We start from the raw sequence: 19,436 nt of genomic DNA, 5'->3' as shown, positions 1-19,436 counted from the left end.
TTTTTTTTTTTTCAATTATAAAATGGGGATAATGGTATCTCCTTCACAAGGTTGTTGTGAAGATGAAATAAGATAATATTTTTGAGTCATCGCAGTGCCTGGTACACAGTAGGTGCTATATAAATGTTTGCCTTTCCTCCCTTCCTAGTTATATTAGTTATGTAAACCTGCTCAAGTTACTTATCAGCCTCAGTTTCCTTGTTATTATAGGTGATAGTATCACCTACTTCATAGAGTCATGATGAGGATCAAGGGACAATTCTCTAAAGTGCTTTGCAAACCCTTAAGAGCCATAAAAATGCTAGTTGTTGCTGCAGCTGGTGGTGTATTACGTAACCCTGCCCCTTCCTCTGTCAGTGTGTACAAAAGGCTGTTCTTGAAGTCTTCTGTCTTTCTGCTGAGAAGAGGAAGCATGTTTTTCCTTATTTGTTTTCCAGTATCAGCACTGATTTGTCAGTTACTCAGAGCTGGACTTTGTACTAGTTATCTTTTCATTTTTAAAGAGTTACATTTCATGGGAGACGGCAACATCTACACAGGAAAATATACCCATAATTATTTCAAAGGAAGAGAATACTAGACAGTTATATCAGGAAAGCCATTGCTTGCACAGAGTGTGGAAGGAAACTTGCAATCCCCAAAGGGAAAGATGAGGAGGAAGTACATTGCAGAGAGGGACCACCTGCTGTGCAAAGGTATGGAATCGGAATATGGAATGTCCCATGTTTTTCCAACCAGCACAGTACAGTGTTGCACACATGCAAAGCTCTACTGGTAGAGCGAACACATAGGTACTAGATGCTAGGCACTGTGCTAGGCCCTAGGTTTTATGCTTTCCTTTGTACCTTTAGGAAAGTTTTGTGATGTCCTCTAGATAAATTTTTTTTTGGCAAAGTGTGTAGCACATAGTAGGCCCTTAACAAACTAATGGACTATTATATTACTGTATATATTCTGTAGTGCACAAATGTGCACCCAAATATTGCTGGCTAAAGAGACATCTTGAAAATAGCCGGGCCTGGCGAGGGAGCAGTGATCTTTGACCGGGATGGGGGAGGGGAGTGTGCATTGGTGAGGAGGTCCTGAAGTGGTGAAGGCACTCAGGAAAATTCCCCTCTGGGGATGGATCTTGATCTCAGAAAGGCCGTCACAGCGGGTGGGCAGCACATTACTCCAGGAAAAGCCTTAAGTCGCAAGAGAGGTAACGGCGTGCGGGTACAGGTTGGTCACCGTGGGAGGGAGCCGCTTGCCCTGCAGACTGCTGCGGTTTCTCTGCGGTTAGCGCGCCCACACCTTAAACCGCAGCTGGGACACAGACCTCGCGCCTCCCCCACCTCAGGAAGCTGCCCCACCACTACCTAGAAAGGGTTGGCAAGTTGCAGGGCCATCCCTACTTAAAAGAAGCCCGGGGCGGGAGCAGCTTGGAGTTGAGGAGGAGTCGGTTCGGGCCTCCCGGCCTTGCGGTTTTCTGATTGGCTTTTTAGGACAGGAGAGGGGCGGTCCTCGGGCTAAGTCTCTGCTCCGAGCATTGGGCGGCGGGCAGGAGGGCGGGCGTGGTTTTGTGAAGTCAGTTCCGGTTGGTGTAAAACCCCCGGGGCGGCGGCGGACAGGCTTCAGTCGCTTGTGAGTCGCTGAGGTATTAGTTCCTTCGCTGGCTGTCCTTGTGCTGTGGCTGGTCGGACCTGGGAGCGAGGCAACCTCTGCGAAGGATGGCGGCGGCGGTGAGGACGGCCGCCGCGGCGGGCAGGTTTCTGGCTCTGCTGCTGCTCGGTCTCATGGCGCCCTCGGCTGCGCTGGCCGGCTACATTGAGGTGAGTGCTCTCAGTCTGCGTTTACGGGCCTCCTTCCCTTCTCCCCTGCCTCCTTCTGGCCTCCGAGGGTGTGGGGAATGTGTATTCTGTGGGGGATGCCGCGCGCTCGCCCCCGTGGAGGCTGCCCTCCTTTCCACTCCTAAGGGAGGCCTGCGTGTGCGTGGGGGCGGGGACGAGCCCACGCCGATCTCCTCTCCAACCCCCATTCCCCTGGTGATAGATGGAGTCTCTGTGATGGAGAGGGTCGGGTGCTGCAGAGCGGGGCCGGTCCTCCCCCCGCTCGCCTCCCTCCTCCTCCTCCTCCTCCTTGGCGCAGTGCTCGGTGTTGGAGGTCGGTCGGCTACTCCGCTGCAGAGGCCAAATGAAAGGCATCTAGGCGGGGGAAGGGTGTAAAGGGGTGAGGGAGGGGGCGCGCGCAGGGGAAGGCCCCCCCTGTCGCAGGTGAGGAGGTAGGGAGAGGCGCGCGCGCTCCTTCCCTCCCCTGCACCCACCCTTTTTGCCCCCCCTCTTCTCCCCCGGGGATCCCCCGTGGCGCGCTCCCTCTCTTCCCTCCTTCCCGCAGGAGTATGCTGGCCTCTCCCCTGGCGAGTATTTTTGCGGCTTAGCCTTCTTGGCTAAAGAGATTGCTGTTCATCCGAGACTGCAGCTCCCAGATCTTTGTGTGCTGCTCCATCCCTGAGGGGGAGAGGTGCAGTGGGAGACCCTAAGTGAGGTGCCCTTGATGATCCGGCTCCTCCTCCACGTTACCAATAAAGCTTGCACTGGGATAACGCTGGAAGAGAGGACAAGTACCTCCTTTCCCAGGGTCCTCAAAATTCCTACAGTCTTCTGTGTGTCCAGGGTGAGGCAAGGGTATTCCCCACTGAGTGAGTGGAGAGAGCCTCCAGCTTGTCTAGGTGGGTTTCTGATCCGGATTTCCTGGCTTATTGTGTGGGTTTTTTTTTTTTTTTTTTTTTTTTTGTAAGTGTCCTTAATGCCTGGGCGTGAAAGAGACGGGGCTGGGTTGGAGGAAGGCTGGGGCTGCACTTCGGGTGTGCGTGTCAATTCCTTCTGCTTTCCTGCTTCCTATGGACTTCTGTTTAATGAGGGAATGCTTCCCTTCCTTTTTTTTTTTTTTTTTTTTTTTTTTAAATGAACGAAAAGGGAACGCTTCCACTGGCACACTTTGCGGAGATTTTTTCATATTGACCTTTTATCTAAATCTGATAAGCAAGAAAACATCCTTGCTAAAACCGAATGAATGTCTGTGGTCTTCCCCGTGTCCAAACATCTACACGCTGACTCTTGTCTACACAGGGACGTTTTGTTCACTTTAGAGAAATGAGGGACCTGTAATGTAAATGTGTCTACAATTCTCCGCGCAATTTCCCTCAAGTTTACGTACCAGAAGTGAATCTGAGGAGAGTTTAAAATCTCTGCACTTGAAGGTTTTCCCCGTAACTTAATTTCAGGTCACTGGAACATGCAGAGTTTTAGGTTCTTTAAAGACTGCAGTGTGGTCTTGAGTTTGCTAGTTTATGTAAACCTTAGGTTGCCCAGTGAGATGTGGGACTTTATAAATAATCGGGTTCTCGAAATAGTGTTTGAGCTGCTGCACTGGAATGTGTTTTCTTGTGTAGTTGTTGACTTCATGCTTCTGTTCACTGCTTTAAAAAATTTGAATTGACCTTTGTGTTCTTAGGTGAATGTAAGTTTGATTTTGAATGAGTTTAGCATTAGCTTACATTTTCCTTTGAAAAGTTAAAAGTTGTCTTATCCCCAGAAAGAACATTTAATTATTTCCACATTTTAGACAAAATATTTAATTCAGTTGTGTTCCATATTTAAAAAAAAATCATGTCCAGCAATTATTGTGTTAATAAATGTTTTGGGGGGCATCATATTTTCTAGAAACAAAAATACATGTTTGTAATTTTTCGGAATGGGTTATCTGGAAAACAAATTGGGGTGGGGGAATGAGACTGGGGAAAAGGAATCTTGAGTAAATTTGGATTTGGTTTTCTGTGGGGGTTGACGGGTAGAAGAGAAATTAAAAGGTATGAATAGCCAATGACTTTCAAAATCTAATTTATCCCCCCCACCTTTAAATTTGACTTTTTGAAAACATTTGAGGACTTAAAATTCCATTGCTTCTCTTCTGATTCTTAGCATACATTTTAATGCAAATTTTGAACTGTCATGAATTTTAAAAGAAATTTTTAGTCCTTTTAAAAGAGTAAAGAGAAGTTGTGAGAATTAGTTGTCCTCTTATTAAGTTCATCAGTAGCCTAATGATATAAAAGGAGTAATTACCGAAACAAAAACCTCTTTCTGGGCAGTTTAAAAGTTAATCTATTTAGAGAGAAAACCATTAGTATTTGGGACTATCATTTAAATTCTTTTTAGAAAACTATCAAGTTTTCTTTAAAAGAAGTTAGGTTTTTTCTTGTAAGGGTAATGGCATTAATTAAATCCTCATTTAAAGAATTTGATTCTTACATCTGCCTGCATATAAGAGAATTTCTGTACCTTAGAATTTAAAAGTGAAAGGAAATTTAATCGAGAAAGTCTTTGGAAGTTCTGAACATAGTAAGAGCCCTTATTAAGACTTACTGAAGGGATTCTGGCCAAAGCCCCGATCAGGTTGCTTGGCACTGGATTATTGGAAAACTTTTAGCTGTTGCTTGGTGATGCCTGAATTAATCTCTTACACCTGTTGAAAAACTTCTGACTGTAGGTCACTTCCTCTTTTACATCCGATACAAGGTAGTTTTCATCTTCCTATTTGGCAGTCTGGATAGTAGGTTGAAACTATTTGACCTCCCACAGGGCTCACTCTGGAATCATAAAGCAAGAGCTCGTTTGCTTTCTCACATTTGAAAGCAAAACAACTGCCAGGATATTAAAAGTCAAAAAATGAAAACAGTCCTATAGAGAGGTCAGCCTTGTTTTGCAATGTCTAAAAGACATTTTGACTTAGAGAAATCTACATACTACTTAGAAGGTCGTGTTATTCATAATATATAAATATATAATTATATATAAAGTATAATACATATATATGAAAATATACTACATACACAAATAATACATAATTATATATACATAATATAATAATATCTTTTATATACAAATATAATTCAGTGCGGTATCCTCAATTTACAAATACATTTCATTAAAGCGTTATTTTCCTCAAAAGCTTTAAATCAATGTTACACTTTTTTTGTGTGTGTGTGTGATGGTAATTTTCATGGTTTTATATCTTTTGCATTCTTACTTCTTCCCCCCAATCCAATAGATGACTAAAATAATGTTGAGCTAGATGTTTTTTTTTTTTTTATTCATTTTTCCAAATTATCCCCTCCCTCCCTCCACTCCCTCCCCCCATGACAGGTAACCCCATACATTTTATATGTGTTACAATATAACCTAGATACAATATGTGTGTGTAAAAACCATTTTCTTGTTGCACATTAATTATTATGAGCTAGATGTTTTAAAAATTTTAACTATCATTTACTGAACTTTTGGACTACTTGGTAAATGGTGAGTTTTTAAGTTTAAATTTCATTTACATAATATGGTAGTAAGTAATCAGCTGTAGCATTTTGAGTTCAATTAACTTTATAAGCTTTAAATTTTTATTTAAATTTCTTTTAAAATTCATGAGCATTTTAACATTTTTCATAAAATGTTATCAGCTAAAATTGAGTGTAAAAGTTTTACACTCTTGAATACTGATATGAGCAAAGAACAAATTCAAAAGTTTCTTTTGCTGGGGGAGAGGAAGGAAGAAGGTTAATGTATGAAAGACAATGGCTATCACATCCATCTATTTAATTTCTAATATATCACATAGTCATTAAGTTCTTTATCCTTTACCTATTTAGAAAGCTCTAAAAAGTTAGAGAATTGAGTGATAAAGTGAAGACCAGTGCCCCATGCAGAGTTCTTTACATATCATACTGTCTCCTTAGGCTTCTGGCCTTATGTTTTTTTCTGTAAGAACTTTGGAAATACATGAAATTTGGTATAATGAGCTTTCTTTTCAAAAACAACCATTGTTGAAAGCAATTCAGTTTATAAAGGTAGATTTTTAGTGAAATGAGTTATATCATCTTGAGGCTTAAATGTGTTAGTATTTTTTGATTTATGACTTAGATTCAAGGTAACATTCAGATATATTCAGGCTGAAATAGTTTTTATCTATCTTTTGAATCCTCCTAATTTGTACCAAGTACAACAAACATCTGTTCTCATGGAGAATGTTTTTTAATTTCATCAATAAACTAATTTATATTGAATACCTGTTAATAGTTGCTTTTGTTATGCAAGTGATAGAAAATATTTGCCCTGAATAGACTTGCAGTCTAGTAGGGGAGGAACCAGTCTGGTGATACTAGTTTGAACAGTAGGCCCATACTTTTGAAGGTTTTTCTACTTACTGTACTACCTTTCTGAGTAGGAACTACATTTTATCCATGTAAAAACTTTAGGAGGCCTTCTAAATATGGATGATTCTTTATTTAGATGCAATAAATAGAAACCTCAAATACTAGAACGTGATTCACTTTTTTCCAATATTTTATTTTACCAAATACAATTAAATATAGTTTTCAACATTCATTTTTGTAAGATTTTTATGTTCCAAATTTTTTACCTTACTTACCCCCTTCCTACGACAGCATGTTTTCCGTTACGTCATATAATCCTTTTAAACATATTTCCATATTTGTCATGTTGTGCTAGAAAAATCAGACCAAAAGGGGGAAAAACATGAGAAAGAAAAACCAAACAAATAACACCTAAAAAGATGAAAACACTATGCTTTGATCCATATTCAGGCTCCATAGTTTTTCTCTGGGTGAGGATGGCGTTTTCTTTTCTTTTCTTTTTTTTTTTAAATTTTAAAATTAATTTCATAATTATAATTTCTTTTGACAGTACATATGCATGGTTAATTTTTTACAACATTATCCTTGCACTCACTTCTGTTCCAAATTTTCCCCTCCTCCTCTCCACCCCTTCCCCTAGATGGCAGGCAGTCCCATATATGTTAAATGTATTATAGTAAGTATATCCTAGATACAATATATGTGTGCAAATTGCTGAGAAGAGCTATGTCCATAATAGTTGATTACCATATAATCTTGCTATGTACAGTTTTCTCTTGCTCTGCTCATTAATTTAGCATCAGTAAAGTTTTTCTGAAATCAGCATGCTGATCTACTTATGAACTATTTATTCAGCCCCTTTTTTACTTTTGTCAAGAAGAATATACATTAGAATGTGTTTGTGAAAAAGATAGTAGTAAATAGAGTGCTATAATTAGAAGCCAGCAATTTGGTGATTTCTGAGCTAAATAACCTTAGGCCTGTTTTCCATCTGAACATCTTCTTGGTTTAGTAATGATTTGTTTTTTGAATTTTAAGATCTTAAAACTTAAAAAAAAAGTATATATAAGGAAACTGAGGCTTAGAAGATTAATTGATTTGGTCGGGATCAGTCAATATCAAAATCAAAAACTGATTTCAAAGAAAATATATATACCACATATTTACTCAGTTGTATCTACCTATTTTGCATGACACTTTTGAACCATTTAAAAAGTTATATTTTTCTTAGATCCTAGATTCTTTTTTGCCGATACAAAAATGAGTTTGCCTTTTATCTTCTGACATAGAGCCAATGCTTCCTAAGTATTATAATAAGATATACTATATAGGCTTCTGAATAGTGACACCTGATATCACCATAGACTGCCAACTTTACCTTGTACTTGAATTTACTTAAAAATTGATAAATATATTCTCCCTGTAAAATTTCTTTTCTTATAGTGATGCTAGCAGTTAGTATTGTTACGGTGAGAAAGAAGTTTATCACTTAATATGATTGCTTTAGCCTTGAATTCAAAGGTCACATTAGCATTGGGGTAGAAAGAAGGTAATAACCTTTTAACTGTTAAATTCTGGCCAGATACATGGTTCTTCTCAAGGGAATATGGATGATTTAAGAGATTGGTGGATCATCATTAGCTGCTGTTGTTTAGTCATTTTGGTCATAATCCCATTTGGAGTTTTCTTGGCAAAGATACTGGAGTGCTTTGACATTTTCTTCTCCCTCTTATTTTATAAGTGAGGAAAATTGAGACAAAGAGGGTTAAGCATCCAAGTTCACACAAGTAGTAAGTGTCCAAGGTCAGATTTGAACTCAAGGAGATGAATCAATGCACTTGACTTCAGATTGGCACTCCACTGTGTCACTTAGCTGCCCCTGTCATTAGCATCGTTAGTCCCTATAATTGGTAAAATACTATAAAGATATGGTGAGGCTACACATATTAACTAGCTTTGCCGGGACTAAATTCACTATGTTCCCTGTAAAATGGATAATTTGGACTAAGATTAAGAAGTAATCAGAAAGTGAAGTTACATGTGGCAATTAATTGGGAGATAGTTGTATGCCTCTAAAGGTAGATGTTTATTAGACACTTACTGTGTACCAGGCATTGTGCTAATCCTTGAGAATACAAGGGGAAAAACCTTGCCTTCAAGCTCATAATCCAATGGGGAAAGTCAACATTCAAGCAAATACATATAAACAAGAATATAAAAGCAGTTGTGGAAATAATTCTGAGGGGAGTAAAGAGTGTAAGAAATCTGGAGGTTAGAGGAAAGGGACTAAATTTGAAGGAATTTTAAAAATTAGAGGTTTTGACAAGCTTTTGAAGATGTAATGAATGAACAGTAGCTAAAAAGTGAAGGCTATATATTACATGGATATGACTATGATAACTAGCCTTCATTAAGTGATTTGTCAGTTTAATGGATAAAATACCCTCTTTCATACACCTTCATTCTGGTTTGCCAGCCTGTTACTATTTGACTCTTTCACCCTTCTCCCCTCAAAAGCTTAGATATTATCTCCTCTTTTAGAATCCTTATGTTTCCATTATTCCTCCCCTCAAATTATTTAGTATTTAGTTATTTGAATTACACCCAGAGCTCCACATTTCTTGGCTTATTATAAATATCAGGTTATATTACTCTCAACTTTTGGGGGTGGAGTGGGGTAGGTGTTTTTCTTTGGGATCTTCAGAGTTAGGCTCCTCAGTTCTCACCCAGAGCTTTTTTGGGAGTGTTAGAACAAAAGGGTCTCAGTTCTTTGAAAGCATTTAGTGTACACTTGGTAACAATGCCAGTCAGTACTAGACAACTTTATTTCACCCTACAGAAACAAAGCCTAAAAACACAAAGGACTCATAAAAGCCTCTAACAATCTAGATGCTCACCTTTCCTTCTAGTATGCCTGTCTCCCTTCCCTAAAGATCATACAAGCCTTTAGCCTAATTCTTACCACCTAAGTGTTTGGCCTCCCCTAGAGGCATAAATTAGAATTAACCGCTCATATTCCAGAGCACTTTTTTTTTTTTTTTTTTTTTTTTTAAAGTTCCAGGCACTTATCTATAGACCTTCCTCTTCATCCTTTTAAATCTACCCTTAATACTGAAAGGGACTGCACTCTCCTGGGAAGGGAAATGGATTTAGGGATTGATAGACAGTGTCCTTCTGGTTGGATCTGCACCTGCATGATGGCTGGAAAGTGAAAGACAAAAGTCTGAGTTTTAATTATAGCTCTATGCTCTGCTGCTCTTGTTGATTTTGCAATATTGGGACCAATGTTTAATCCTCTGCACAAGAAATCTTATCAGGGCTGCTGTCTTTTGGGTTTCTGCAGAGCTGAACTCTTACTACTGATATTCCAGTAGCTGACATTTCTCAGTCTGAGTTCTATTCCTGCCCCCTGTGGGTGTCTTCTCTTGAGCTATGAAGAAAGGCATTAATTACTTACCTAGAAATCCAAATCTTTGTTCAAATTTCTTTCCCCCCCTCCTCAATTAGAAGTTGGCAGCTCTGTTGGTCATAACCTTTTATACATTCACTATAAAAGTGAATGGAATGTAAAAGTGTGGTTAAAATCCATATTGAAAATCCTCAGTCATTTCAGTGAATCCTATTTTGTCCATTAGTTTACACTTGTTTACCCTAGAAGTGTGCCTTATAGCTCCCAATTTGATATAAGCTCTGAGAACAAGGGTTTTTTCCTTTTTTGGATATATGGTGTTTTCTGTTAAGGTAAATTGAACACTTTATCATGATTGAGATGAAATGTTAGCTTTTTTGAGTTGATAAGAGAAAGCTGTACCTGCTTAAATAAATTAACCATTAGCATTAAATAAATGCTTCCTGCCATTCATTCAGAATTGTGGGAAAAAGTTTGTGTAAAAGTTCAATTTGTGGGTTCTCGTAGTATAAAAGAAAAGTTATAGAAATCAAGAGCAACTTTCTTATTAAAAATAGCTTTTTAAAAAATGGCTTTTTATTTTCAAAATATATGCAAAGATAGTTTTGAACATTTACTCTTTTTTAATGTTAAATTCAATATGCATACTGCACAAGAAAAAAAGAGAAGCAAAATAAAATGCTAGCAAACAACAACAAAAAGAATGAGAATGCTATATTGTGAACGACACTAAGTTCCCACAGTCCTCTTTCTGGGATGGCTCTCTTTATCACTGAACAATTGGAACTGGTTTGAATCATCTCATTGTTGAAGAGAGTCATATCCATCAAGATTGATCATCGTATAATCTTGTTATTGCCGAATATAATGATTTCCTGGTTCTGCTCATTTCACTTAGCATTAATTCATGTAAGTCTCTCCAGACCTTTCTGAAATCATCCTGCTGGTTGTTTCTTACAGAACAATAATATTCCATAGCATTCATATACCATAACTTATTCAGCCATTCTCCAACTGATGTGCATCCACTCAGTTTCCATTTTTTTTGACACTACAAAAAGGATTGCCATAAACATTTTTGCACATACAGGTCCCTTTCCCTCCTTTAAGATTTCTTTGACATATAAGCCCAGTAAAAACATTGCTGGATCAAAGGGTATGCACAGTTTGATAATATTTTTTAGCATAGTTCTAAATTGTTCTCCAGAATGGTTGGATCTGTTCACAATGTAGTAGTGTCCCAATTTTCCCACATCCCCTCCAACATTTATCATTATCTTTTCAATTTTTTCATCTGAAAATTGTCTTGAATATTTGCTCTTGCAAAATCTTATTCCAAATTTCCTTCCCTTCCCCCCACCTCCCCTAGACAGCTAGAAATCCAGTATATGTTAAAGATGTGCAATTCTTTCATACATATTTCTACATTTTTTATGTTGTTACAAGAAAAATCAGATCAAAAAGGAAAACAAGAAAACCGCCCCCAAGCAAACAACAACAAAAAAGGTGAAAATTCTATGTTGTGCTTCACATTCAGTTCCCGTAGTTCTCTCTCTGGGTGCAGATGGCTTTCTTCATCACAAAACCATTGGAACTGGTCTTAATCACCAGAATTGATTATCACATAATCTTGTTGCTGTGTATAGTGTTCTCTTGGTCCTACTCACTTCACTTAGCATCAGTTCATAGAAGGCTTTCCAGGCTTTTCTGAAATCATCCTGCAGATCATTTCTTATGGAGCAGTAATATTCCATAACATTCATTTGCTATAACTTATTCAGCCATTCCCCAGCTGATGGGTGTCTACTCAGTTTCCAGTTACTTGCCACCATAAAAAGGCTATTGTAAACATTTTTTTGCATATGTGGGTCCCTTTCCCTTTTTAAATGATCTCTTGGGGACATAGACCCAGTAAAAGCATTTCTGGATCAAACAATATGCACAGTCTGATAGCCTTTTGAGCATAGTTTCAAAATGAAGAGCAACTTTCAAGAAAATCTTTGAGCTTATCTTTTACCCTTAAATGCTTTTGCCCTTGCTGACATAATTTTTTAGTTTATTATTTTTACATTTGGTGAATACTATCTTTTTTTTTTTTTTTTTTTTTTTTTTTTTTTTTTTTTTTTGGAGGCTGGGGTTAAGTGACTTGCCCAGGGTCACACAGCTAGAAAGTGTTAAGTGTCTGAGACCAAATTTGAACTCGGTCCTCCTGAATTCAAGGGTGGTGCTCTATACACTTCACCACCTAGCTGCCCCCTGAATACTATCTTTTAAAAATTACTTGCCTCTAGAAGCTGAAGGAACTTTGTACCACATTTGTGTAGATTGATTCAGTAGTCATCTTTTCCGTATATCAGTTGAGATTTTTTTTTTCTTTTCTTATATTCATGTTCCGAAATTTACTCCAGGATCCAAATCTAGACTATTTATATTTGTATTTGGAAACAAACTTTTGAAACATAGTTACGTTATGGAATTGAAGAATTTTAATTCTCCTAAGGACTTATGAGAACATTTAGCCAGATTTTTTGGAAAGTTTTGAAGCAATTGATAATGATCATAGACATTTATTGAATAATTGCCTGGGACTCCAGTGCTCTTAGCTACAAAAATACCTGAATTGGTAAAAATACTTTAAAGTTTTTTGTATGATAGACAAAATTTAAAAGATTTTCTGTCTTATTTGCCCTTAGATTATTTCATTTTAACTAGTCTTAGTTACTTTTCTTCGTAGATTTTGATTGAATTTAAAAAGAACTCTGCTAATTTCAAGTTATGGTATTTATTTTAAAAACCCCAAAAACTGTAGACTAGGGCAAATGGTGTAATTCAAACAATTTACATCTTTAAGCTTTTTATGAGATTTAGTCTTTGTAAAATCTAATTGAAAACAAGATTTTTCATTGTACTGAAGCTACTTCACTGTTCTTAGTATATTTTCAGGTGTTTAATATTTTAGGCTATACAGTCCTTTCCATTTAAAGTTGATCAATCCTGCTAATTATGTTGCATCATCTAAAATGACAGTGATAAGAACTTTTAAAAGTACACATCTGTTGTAACAAATATTTTTCATCCAAAACCTCTTTTGGATTGGAAACTTTAATTTCATCCAGTAAGCATTTATTAAATACTAAGGGGCAAAATTATAATGGTTGATAGATAAGACCTATAAATCAATTTACATACTTTTCACCAAAAGCAATAAATAGTTAATATTCCTGTTACACTAGTGAGGAAGTAAAGATTTAATAGTGGTTAAGTGATTTGTCTAATGCCACTCTTCTGCCCATGGTGTCATGGTTAATCTCAAGCTTTGGTGGCTTTATATTTTGAAGGGAAGAATATTAAAATTGAAATGAGCAGACCCAGGTTAGAATGCTAGCTTTGTCTAGGGTATACCTCCATATTTCAACAAAAGACAGTACTCTAGAATGAGAAAGTGATAGCCCTATTTTGCTTAATGAGACCACTGCCTTTAATTAGCACTGCCTTTAATTCTAGATTTTTTTTATGCTTTTAAATCTATTTTCAACTTAAATATGATTTTTAAAAAATGGCAAATTTTTTTTTGCCTTGTACACAGCAGAACAAAAAGGATTCAATGTAAAGCAATAAATTTCTACTTCAAGAAAACCTATATAATAAATACTACACATTGTTTTCAAAGCTATCCCACTTTTCTTTACTTCTTGCTTTGTTGTTGTTGTTGTTGTTGTTGTTGTCTGCTGTGTGCTTTATTCTATCCCCCACTCCCCAATGTTACAATTAAACTTGGATTTGGATATCTATATCTATGTGTATAGATATAGATAGATAGATACGCATATGTAACAACAATGAGATGATTCAGGGCAATTCTAATAAACTTGTAACGAAGAGCCATCTGCATCCAGAGAGAAGACTACAGGGACTGAATTTGGATCACAGCATAGTATTTTCACCATTTTTGTTGTTATTGTTGTTTGCTTGCTTGTTTTTTTTTTTCTCATTTATTTTTCCTTTTTGATCTTGATATTTCTTGTGCAGCATTATAAATGTGGAAATATGTCAAGAAGAATTGCACGTGTTTAGCCTATATTAGGTTACTTGTTGTCTAGGGGAGGAGGGAAGGACAAAAATATAGAACATAAGGTTTTGCAGGGATGAATGTTGAAAACTCTTTTTTATGTATTTTGAAAAAAAAAAAAAAGCTATTATAAAAAACAAATTTATTTTCTTGCCATTGAGTTGCTATATTGTTCCTAAATAGAAGGTTAGTATTTTAGCAACTACAGGATTTAGGGGAATTTGAATAGTTTGTACTCCTTTTAGTATTCTGAGACTTTTCTTTGAATCCATAAGAACACTAGAGATGATGAAAGTGTTTCAGAAGTAAATGCATCTTTGGAATGAATAGCTTATTGTTTAATTGTTAGAAGCAAGTGTTTGCTTTTGCCATCTCTGTTTGTTAAAACAACAGACTTTCCCTCAGTGGGGATCTTATCTTCTTAGATTGCTCACTCTTCTATAACTACTGGAAACATTAGCACACATTAACAGGCAGCAAATCAGCCGATTAGATGCTTCTTCCAAGAGAATGACAATAATGAGACAACATACCAAAACTTTGTGTAATACAGCCAAAGCAGTTCTTAGGAGAAATTTTATATCACAACATACCAAAACTTTGTGGAATACAGCCAAAGCTGTTCTTAGGGGAAATTTTATATCCCTAAATGCTTACATGAATAAAAGAGAAAGACAAGATCAATGAACTGGATGTGCAATTAAAAAAGCTAGAAAAGGAGAAAATTAAATCTCCCCAATCAAATATCAAATTAGAAATTCTGAAAATCAAAGAAGAGATTAATAACATTGAAGTAAAACTATTGTTTTTATGAAAAAACCAACAAAACAGATAAACTATTGGTTAATTTGATTAGAAAAAGGAAAGAAGACCAAATGAACAGCACCAAAAATGAAAAGGGTGAACTTGTCACCAATGAAGAGGATCTATTTTGTATGCAATTGTATGCAAATACATCTGATAATCCAAGTGAAATGGATGAATACACACAAAAATAAATTACTTAAATATTAGTTCCACTTCATTCGTTCATCTATTTATTGAAGCCTTTTATTTTCAAAATATATGCAAGGATAATTTTTCACCATTGACCCTTGAATAACCTTATGTTCCAATCTCCCCTCTCCCTTTCCTTCCACTCTGTCTCCTAGATGGCAAGTAATCCAATATATGTTAAACATGGTAAAAAATATATGTAAAACTAATATAGGCATAAATATTTGTACAATTATCTTGCTTCACAAGAAGAATCAGATCAAAAAAGGAAAAAAAATGAGAAAGAAAATAGAATTCAAGCAAACTACAACAAAAGAAATAAAAATGCTAACATGTTGTGATCCCATAGTCCTCTTTCTGGGTCTAGATGGCTCTCATCATCACAAGATCATTGGAACTGGCCTCAATCGTCTCGTTGTTGAGATCAGAATTGATCATTGTATTATCTTGCCCTTACGGAGTAAAATGAAATCCTGGGTCTCTTCGTTTCACTTAGCACCAGTTTATGCAACTCTCTGAAATCATCCTGCTGATCATTTCTTATAGAACAGTAACATTGCATATCATTCATGTATTGTAACTTATTCAGCTATTCTCCAACTGTTGGGCATTCAATCAGTTTCTAGTTTCTTGCCAAATAGTTCCATTTTAGAAAAAGAAATTGAACCAGCCAATTAATGAACTCCCTAAGAAAAAATCTCCAGGGCCAGATGCATTTACAAGTGAATTCTATCAAAATCTACCAAACATTTAAAGAACAATTACTTCCAGTACTCTATAAACTTTGGGAAAATAGAGGAAGGAGTCTTACCAAATTCCTTCCATGTCATAGATACATGGTGCTGATACCAAAACTAGGAAGGGCCAAAATAAAGAAATTATAGACCAATTTCTCTAATTAATGTTGATGCAAAAATCTTAAATAAAATATTAGCAAAGCAACTTGACACCAGGGTAATATAAATGGGATTTATAACTAGGAATGCAGGGCTGGTTCAGTATCAGGAAAACTATCAGCATAATTGACCATGTCAAAAACAAAAGCTAACAAATCAAGGCATTATATTAATAGATGCAGAAAAAGCATTTGACAAAATACAACACTCATTCTTATTAAAAATACTAGAAAGTATTGGAATAGTTTTCCTTAAAATGATAAGTAGCATGTATCTAAAAGCATCAGCAAGCATTATATGTATTGGGGATAAAGTAGAAGTAGTATTCCCAAGTAAGATCAGGGATGAAACAAAGTTGGCCATTATCATGGAACTAGTCAATATTTTACTAGAAATGTTAGCTTTAGCAATAAGAGAAGAAAAAGAATGGAAGGAAGAGGAGTAGGTAATGAGGAAACAAAACTCATTCTTTACAGATGGTATGAGGGTCTTACTTTATCTTATAATCACAATTTTCCCCCCAAAATATATGCAAAGATATTTTTCAGTATTCACTCTTGCAAAACCTTGTGTTCCAAATTTTTTTCTCCTCCTCCTTCCCTTGTCCTTCTCTAGACAGCAAATAATCGAGTATAGTAACATGAAATTCTTCTAAACATATTTTCACATTTATCATGCTGCACAAGAAAAATAAAATCAAAAGGAGAAAAAAATAAGAGGAAAAAAACAAGCAAGCAAACAAACAACAAAAAAGGTGAAATTACTATGTAATATGTGATGTTCTATTTCTCTAGATTACAATCGTTCTCTGGGAGCAGATCCTTTGGGGTGCTTCTGGAGGCAACCTTAGTTTCAATTCTTTTCAATAATCCCAAATCCAGCCAGGAGTTAAAATCCGGATCCTTTATTGTGTCCTTTAAAGTCTTGAATCTTTTCGTGGGGTCCAGCTAGCTTTAATAGAGGCCTATGTCTTTCCTTGGTTCCCTGATGAGCTCTTGTCAGAATGTCTCCAGCCAGCTTCAGCCTCTAGCTCCCTCTGAATCCAAAGCCTCCAGCCAGCACGAAGGTAGACATGGGATTTGAAATCTTGACTCCTCCTCCCTGAATCCTGGCTCCTTATATCTACTCAGAGAATGGGCTTGTGGGTACTCCCTGGGCTTGTGGGGAGCTCCTTAAAAGTAATGCTCTCTTAAAGGTTTGAAAAGAGGGCAGCTAAATGGCTCAGTGGATAGAGCACAAGCCCTAGAATCAGGAGGACAAGTGTTCAAATCCAACCTCAGACCCTTAATACTTCCTAGCTGTGACCCTAGGCAAGTCGCTTAACCCCAATTGCCTAGCAATTTAAAAAAAAAAAAAGTTTGAAAAGTGAACTCTGAACTAGAGAATTGTTAAGTACCCTGCTAAATTAGATAATTATATCCATTCCAGTGACTTAGCACCTTGTAAGAATCCTAACAGTAATACACATTCAGTCTCCATAGTCTTCTCTCTGGATGCAGATGGCTCTCTCCTTCACAGAGATGTTGAATTACCCTGAATCAACTCATTGCTAAAAAGAGCCAAGTTTATAATGGTCAACTTTAGAGAATCCTAGAGGATCAAAATAGTATTTTTTTTTTTTGCAAATACATATACAAAGTTAGTTTTCTATCTTCTTTATTATAGCTTTTTATTTACAAGACATATGCATGGGTAATTTTTCACCATTGACAATTGCAAAACCTTTTGTTCCACTTTTTCCCCTCCTTTCCCCCACCCCCTCCCTCAGGTGGCAGGTTGACCAATACATATTAAATATGTTAAATACAATATATATATATATATACATGTCCATACAGTTATTTTGCTGTATAAAAAGAATCAGACTTTGAAATAGTGTACAATTAGCCTGTGAAGGAAATCAAACATGCAGGCGGACAAAAATAGAGGGATTGGGAATTCTATGTAGTGGTTCATAGTCATCTCCCAGAGTGCTTTTGCTGGGCTGTAGCTGGTTCAATTCATTACTGCTCTATTGGAACTGATTTGGTTCATCTCATTGTTGAAGAGGGCTACGGCCATCAGAATTGATCATCATATAGTATTGTTGTTGAAGTATATAATGATCTCCTGGTTCTGCTCATTTCATTTACCATCAGTTTATGTAAGTCTCTCCTTCAGACCTTTCTGAAATCATCCTGTTGGTCTTTTCTTACAGAACATTATTAAGAACATTATTCTTACAGAATATTATGTTCCATAATATTCATATGCCACAATTTATTCATCCATTCTCCAATTGATGGGCATCCACTCAGTTTCCAGTTTCTAGCCACTTCAGAGAGGCATGCCACCAATATTTTGGCACATACAGGTCACTTTACCTTCTTTAAGATCTCTTTGGAATATAAGCCCAGTAGTAACACTGTTGGGTCAAAGGGTATGCACAGTTTGATAACTTTTTGAGCATAGTTCCAAATTGCTCTCAAGAATGGCTGGATGTTATTCACAATTCCACCAACAATGTATCAGTATCCCTGTTTTCCCACATCCCCTCCAATATTCCCCATTATCATAAAGTTAGTTTTCATGGAACACTTTTTTTCCCCCTGAGGCAATTGGGGTTAAATGACTTGCCCAGGATCACAGAGTTAGGAAGTGTTAAGTGTCTGAGTTCAGATTTGAACTCAGGTCCTCCTGACTTAAGTCAGGCTGGTACTCTATCCACTGTGCCACCTAGCTGTCCCTCAACGTACACTTTTGCAAAAACCTTGTGTTCCAAATTTTTCTTCCTTCCCTCCCAGACAGCACGTAATCTGATGTAAGTTAAACTTGTGCAATTCTTCTTAAATCGTGTTCATCATGCTGTGCAAGAAAAATCAGGTCAAATTCTGATGAGCGTGGCTCTTTTCAGCAGTGAGATGATTCAGGCCAGTTCCAATGTTTTATGATGAAAAGAGCCCTCTCCACCCAGAGAGAGGACTGTGGAAACAGTGTAAATCACAACATAGCATTTTCACTTTTTTTGTTGTTGTTTGCTTGCATTTTGTTTTCTTTCTCATTTTTGTTTTCTTTTTCATCTGATTTTTCTTATGCAGCATAATTGTAGAAATAGGTATAGAGAATTGCACATGGTTAACATATTGGATTACTTGCCCTCTAGAGGAGGAGGTGAGGAGAAGGGAGGGAAAAAATTTGGAACATAAGGTTTTGCAAGGGTGAATGTTGAAAATTATCCATGCATATGTTTTGAAAATAAAAAAGCTTTACTAAAAAACCCACAAAAAACAAAAAAAAAAAGAAAGAAAAATCAGATCAAAAGGGGAAAAACACAAGAACGAAAAAACAAATGAGATGAAAAATACTATGCTTTGATCCACATTCAATCTCCATACTTCTCTTTCTGGGTAAAAATGGCTCTTTCCTTCACAAGTCTGTTGGAACTGCTTTGAATCACCTCATTGTTGAAAAGAGCCAAGATCATTACAGTTGAACATCGCATAATCTTTGTTATTATGTACAGTATTTTCTTGGTTCTGCTCATTTCACTTAGCATTAGTTCCTGTAAGTTTTTTTTTAGCATTTTCTGAAAAGATCCTGCTCATCATTTCTTATAGAACAATAATATTCCATAACAATCATACCATAGCTTACTGAGCCATTCTCCAACTGGTGGACATCCACTGAATTTCCAAGTTCTTGTCACTACCAAAAAGGCTGCTACTACAAAAATTTTTGCACATGTGGGCTCCTTTTCCCTTTTTGAGATCTCTTCAGGATAGAGACCCAGTAGTGATATTGCTGAATCAAAGTGTATGTAGTGTGAATACTCTTTACAATCTTCTCTGTCTTTTGCTTGGTCAGAAACTCTTCCTTTCTCTATAGATCTGACAGGTAAACTAA

General features: G+C 36.7%; 1 protein-coding gene across 4 annotated transcripts in view; it reads left to right on the top strand.

The window, feature by feature from the left end:
- Positions 1-1,204: 1,204 nt before the first annotated feature.
- The window catches only part of APLP2 (amyloid beta precursor like protein 2), a 101,419-nt gene continuing 83,187 nt past the window's right edge, over positions 1,205-19,436 (top strand). For 3 of the 4 annotated variants that reach the window (XM_074303798.1, XM_074303797.1, XM_074303795.1), the window contains exon 1: positions 1,556-1,811. In XM_074303798.1, the coding sequence (XP_074159899.1) occupies positions 1,710-1,811 (102 nt within the window). In that variant the 5' untranslated portion in view covers positions 1,556-1,709. Of the gene's footprint in view, positions 1,812-19,436 lie in introns of all 4 variants that reach the window. The other variant, XM_074303796.1, reaches the window with a different exon arrangement.

This window comes from Sminthopsis crassicaudata, chromosome 3 (assembly GCF_048593235.1).
Source record: "Sminthopsis crassicaudata isolate SCR6 chromosome 3, ASM4859323v1, whole genome shotgun sequence".
NCBI classification, from domain to species: Eukaryota; Metazoa; Chordata; class Mammalia; order Dasyuromorphia; family Dasyuridae; genus Sminthopsis; species Sminthopsis crassicaudata.
The sequence above is the reverse complement of the archived record's forward strand: the minus strand, read 5'-3'. Positions and strand labels throughout refer to the sequence as shown.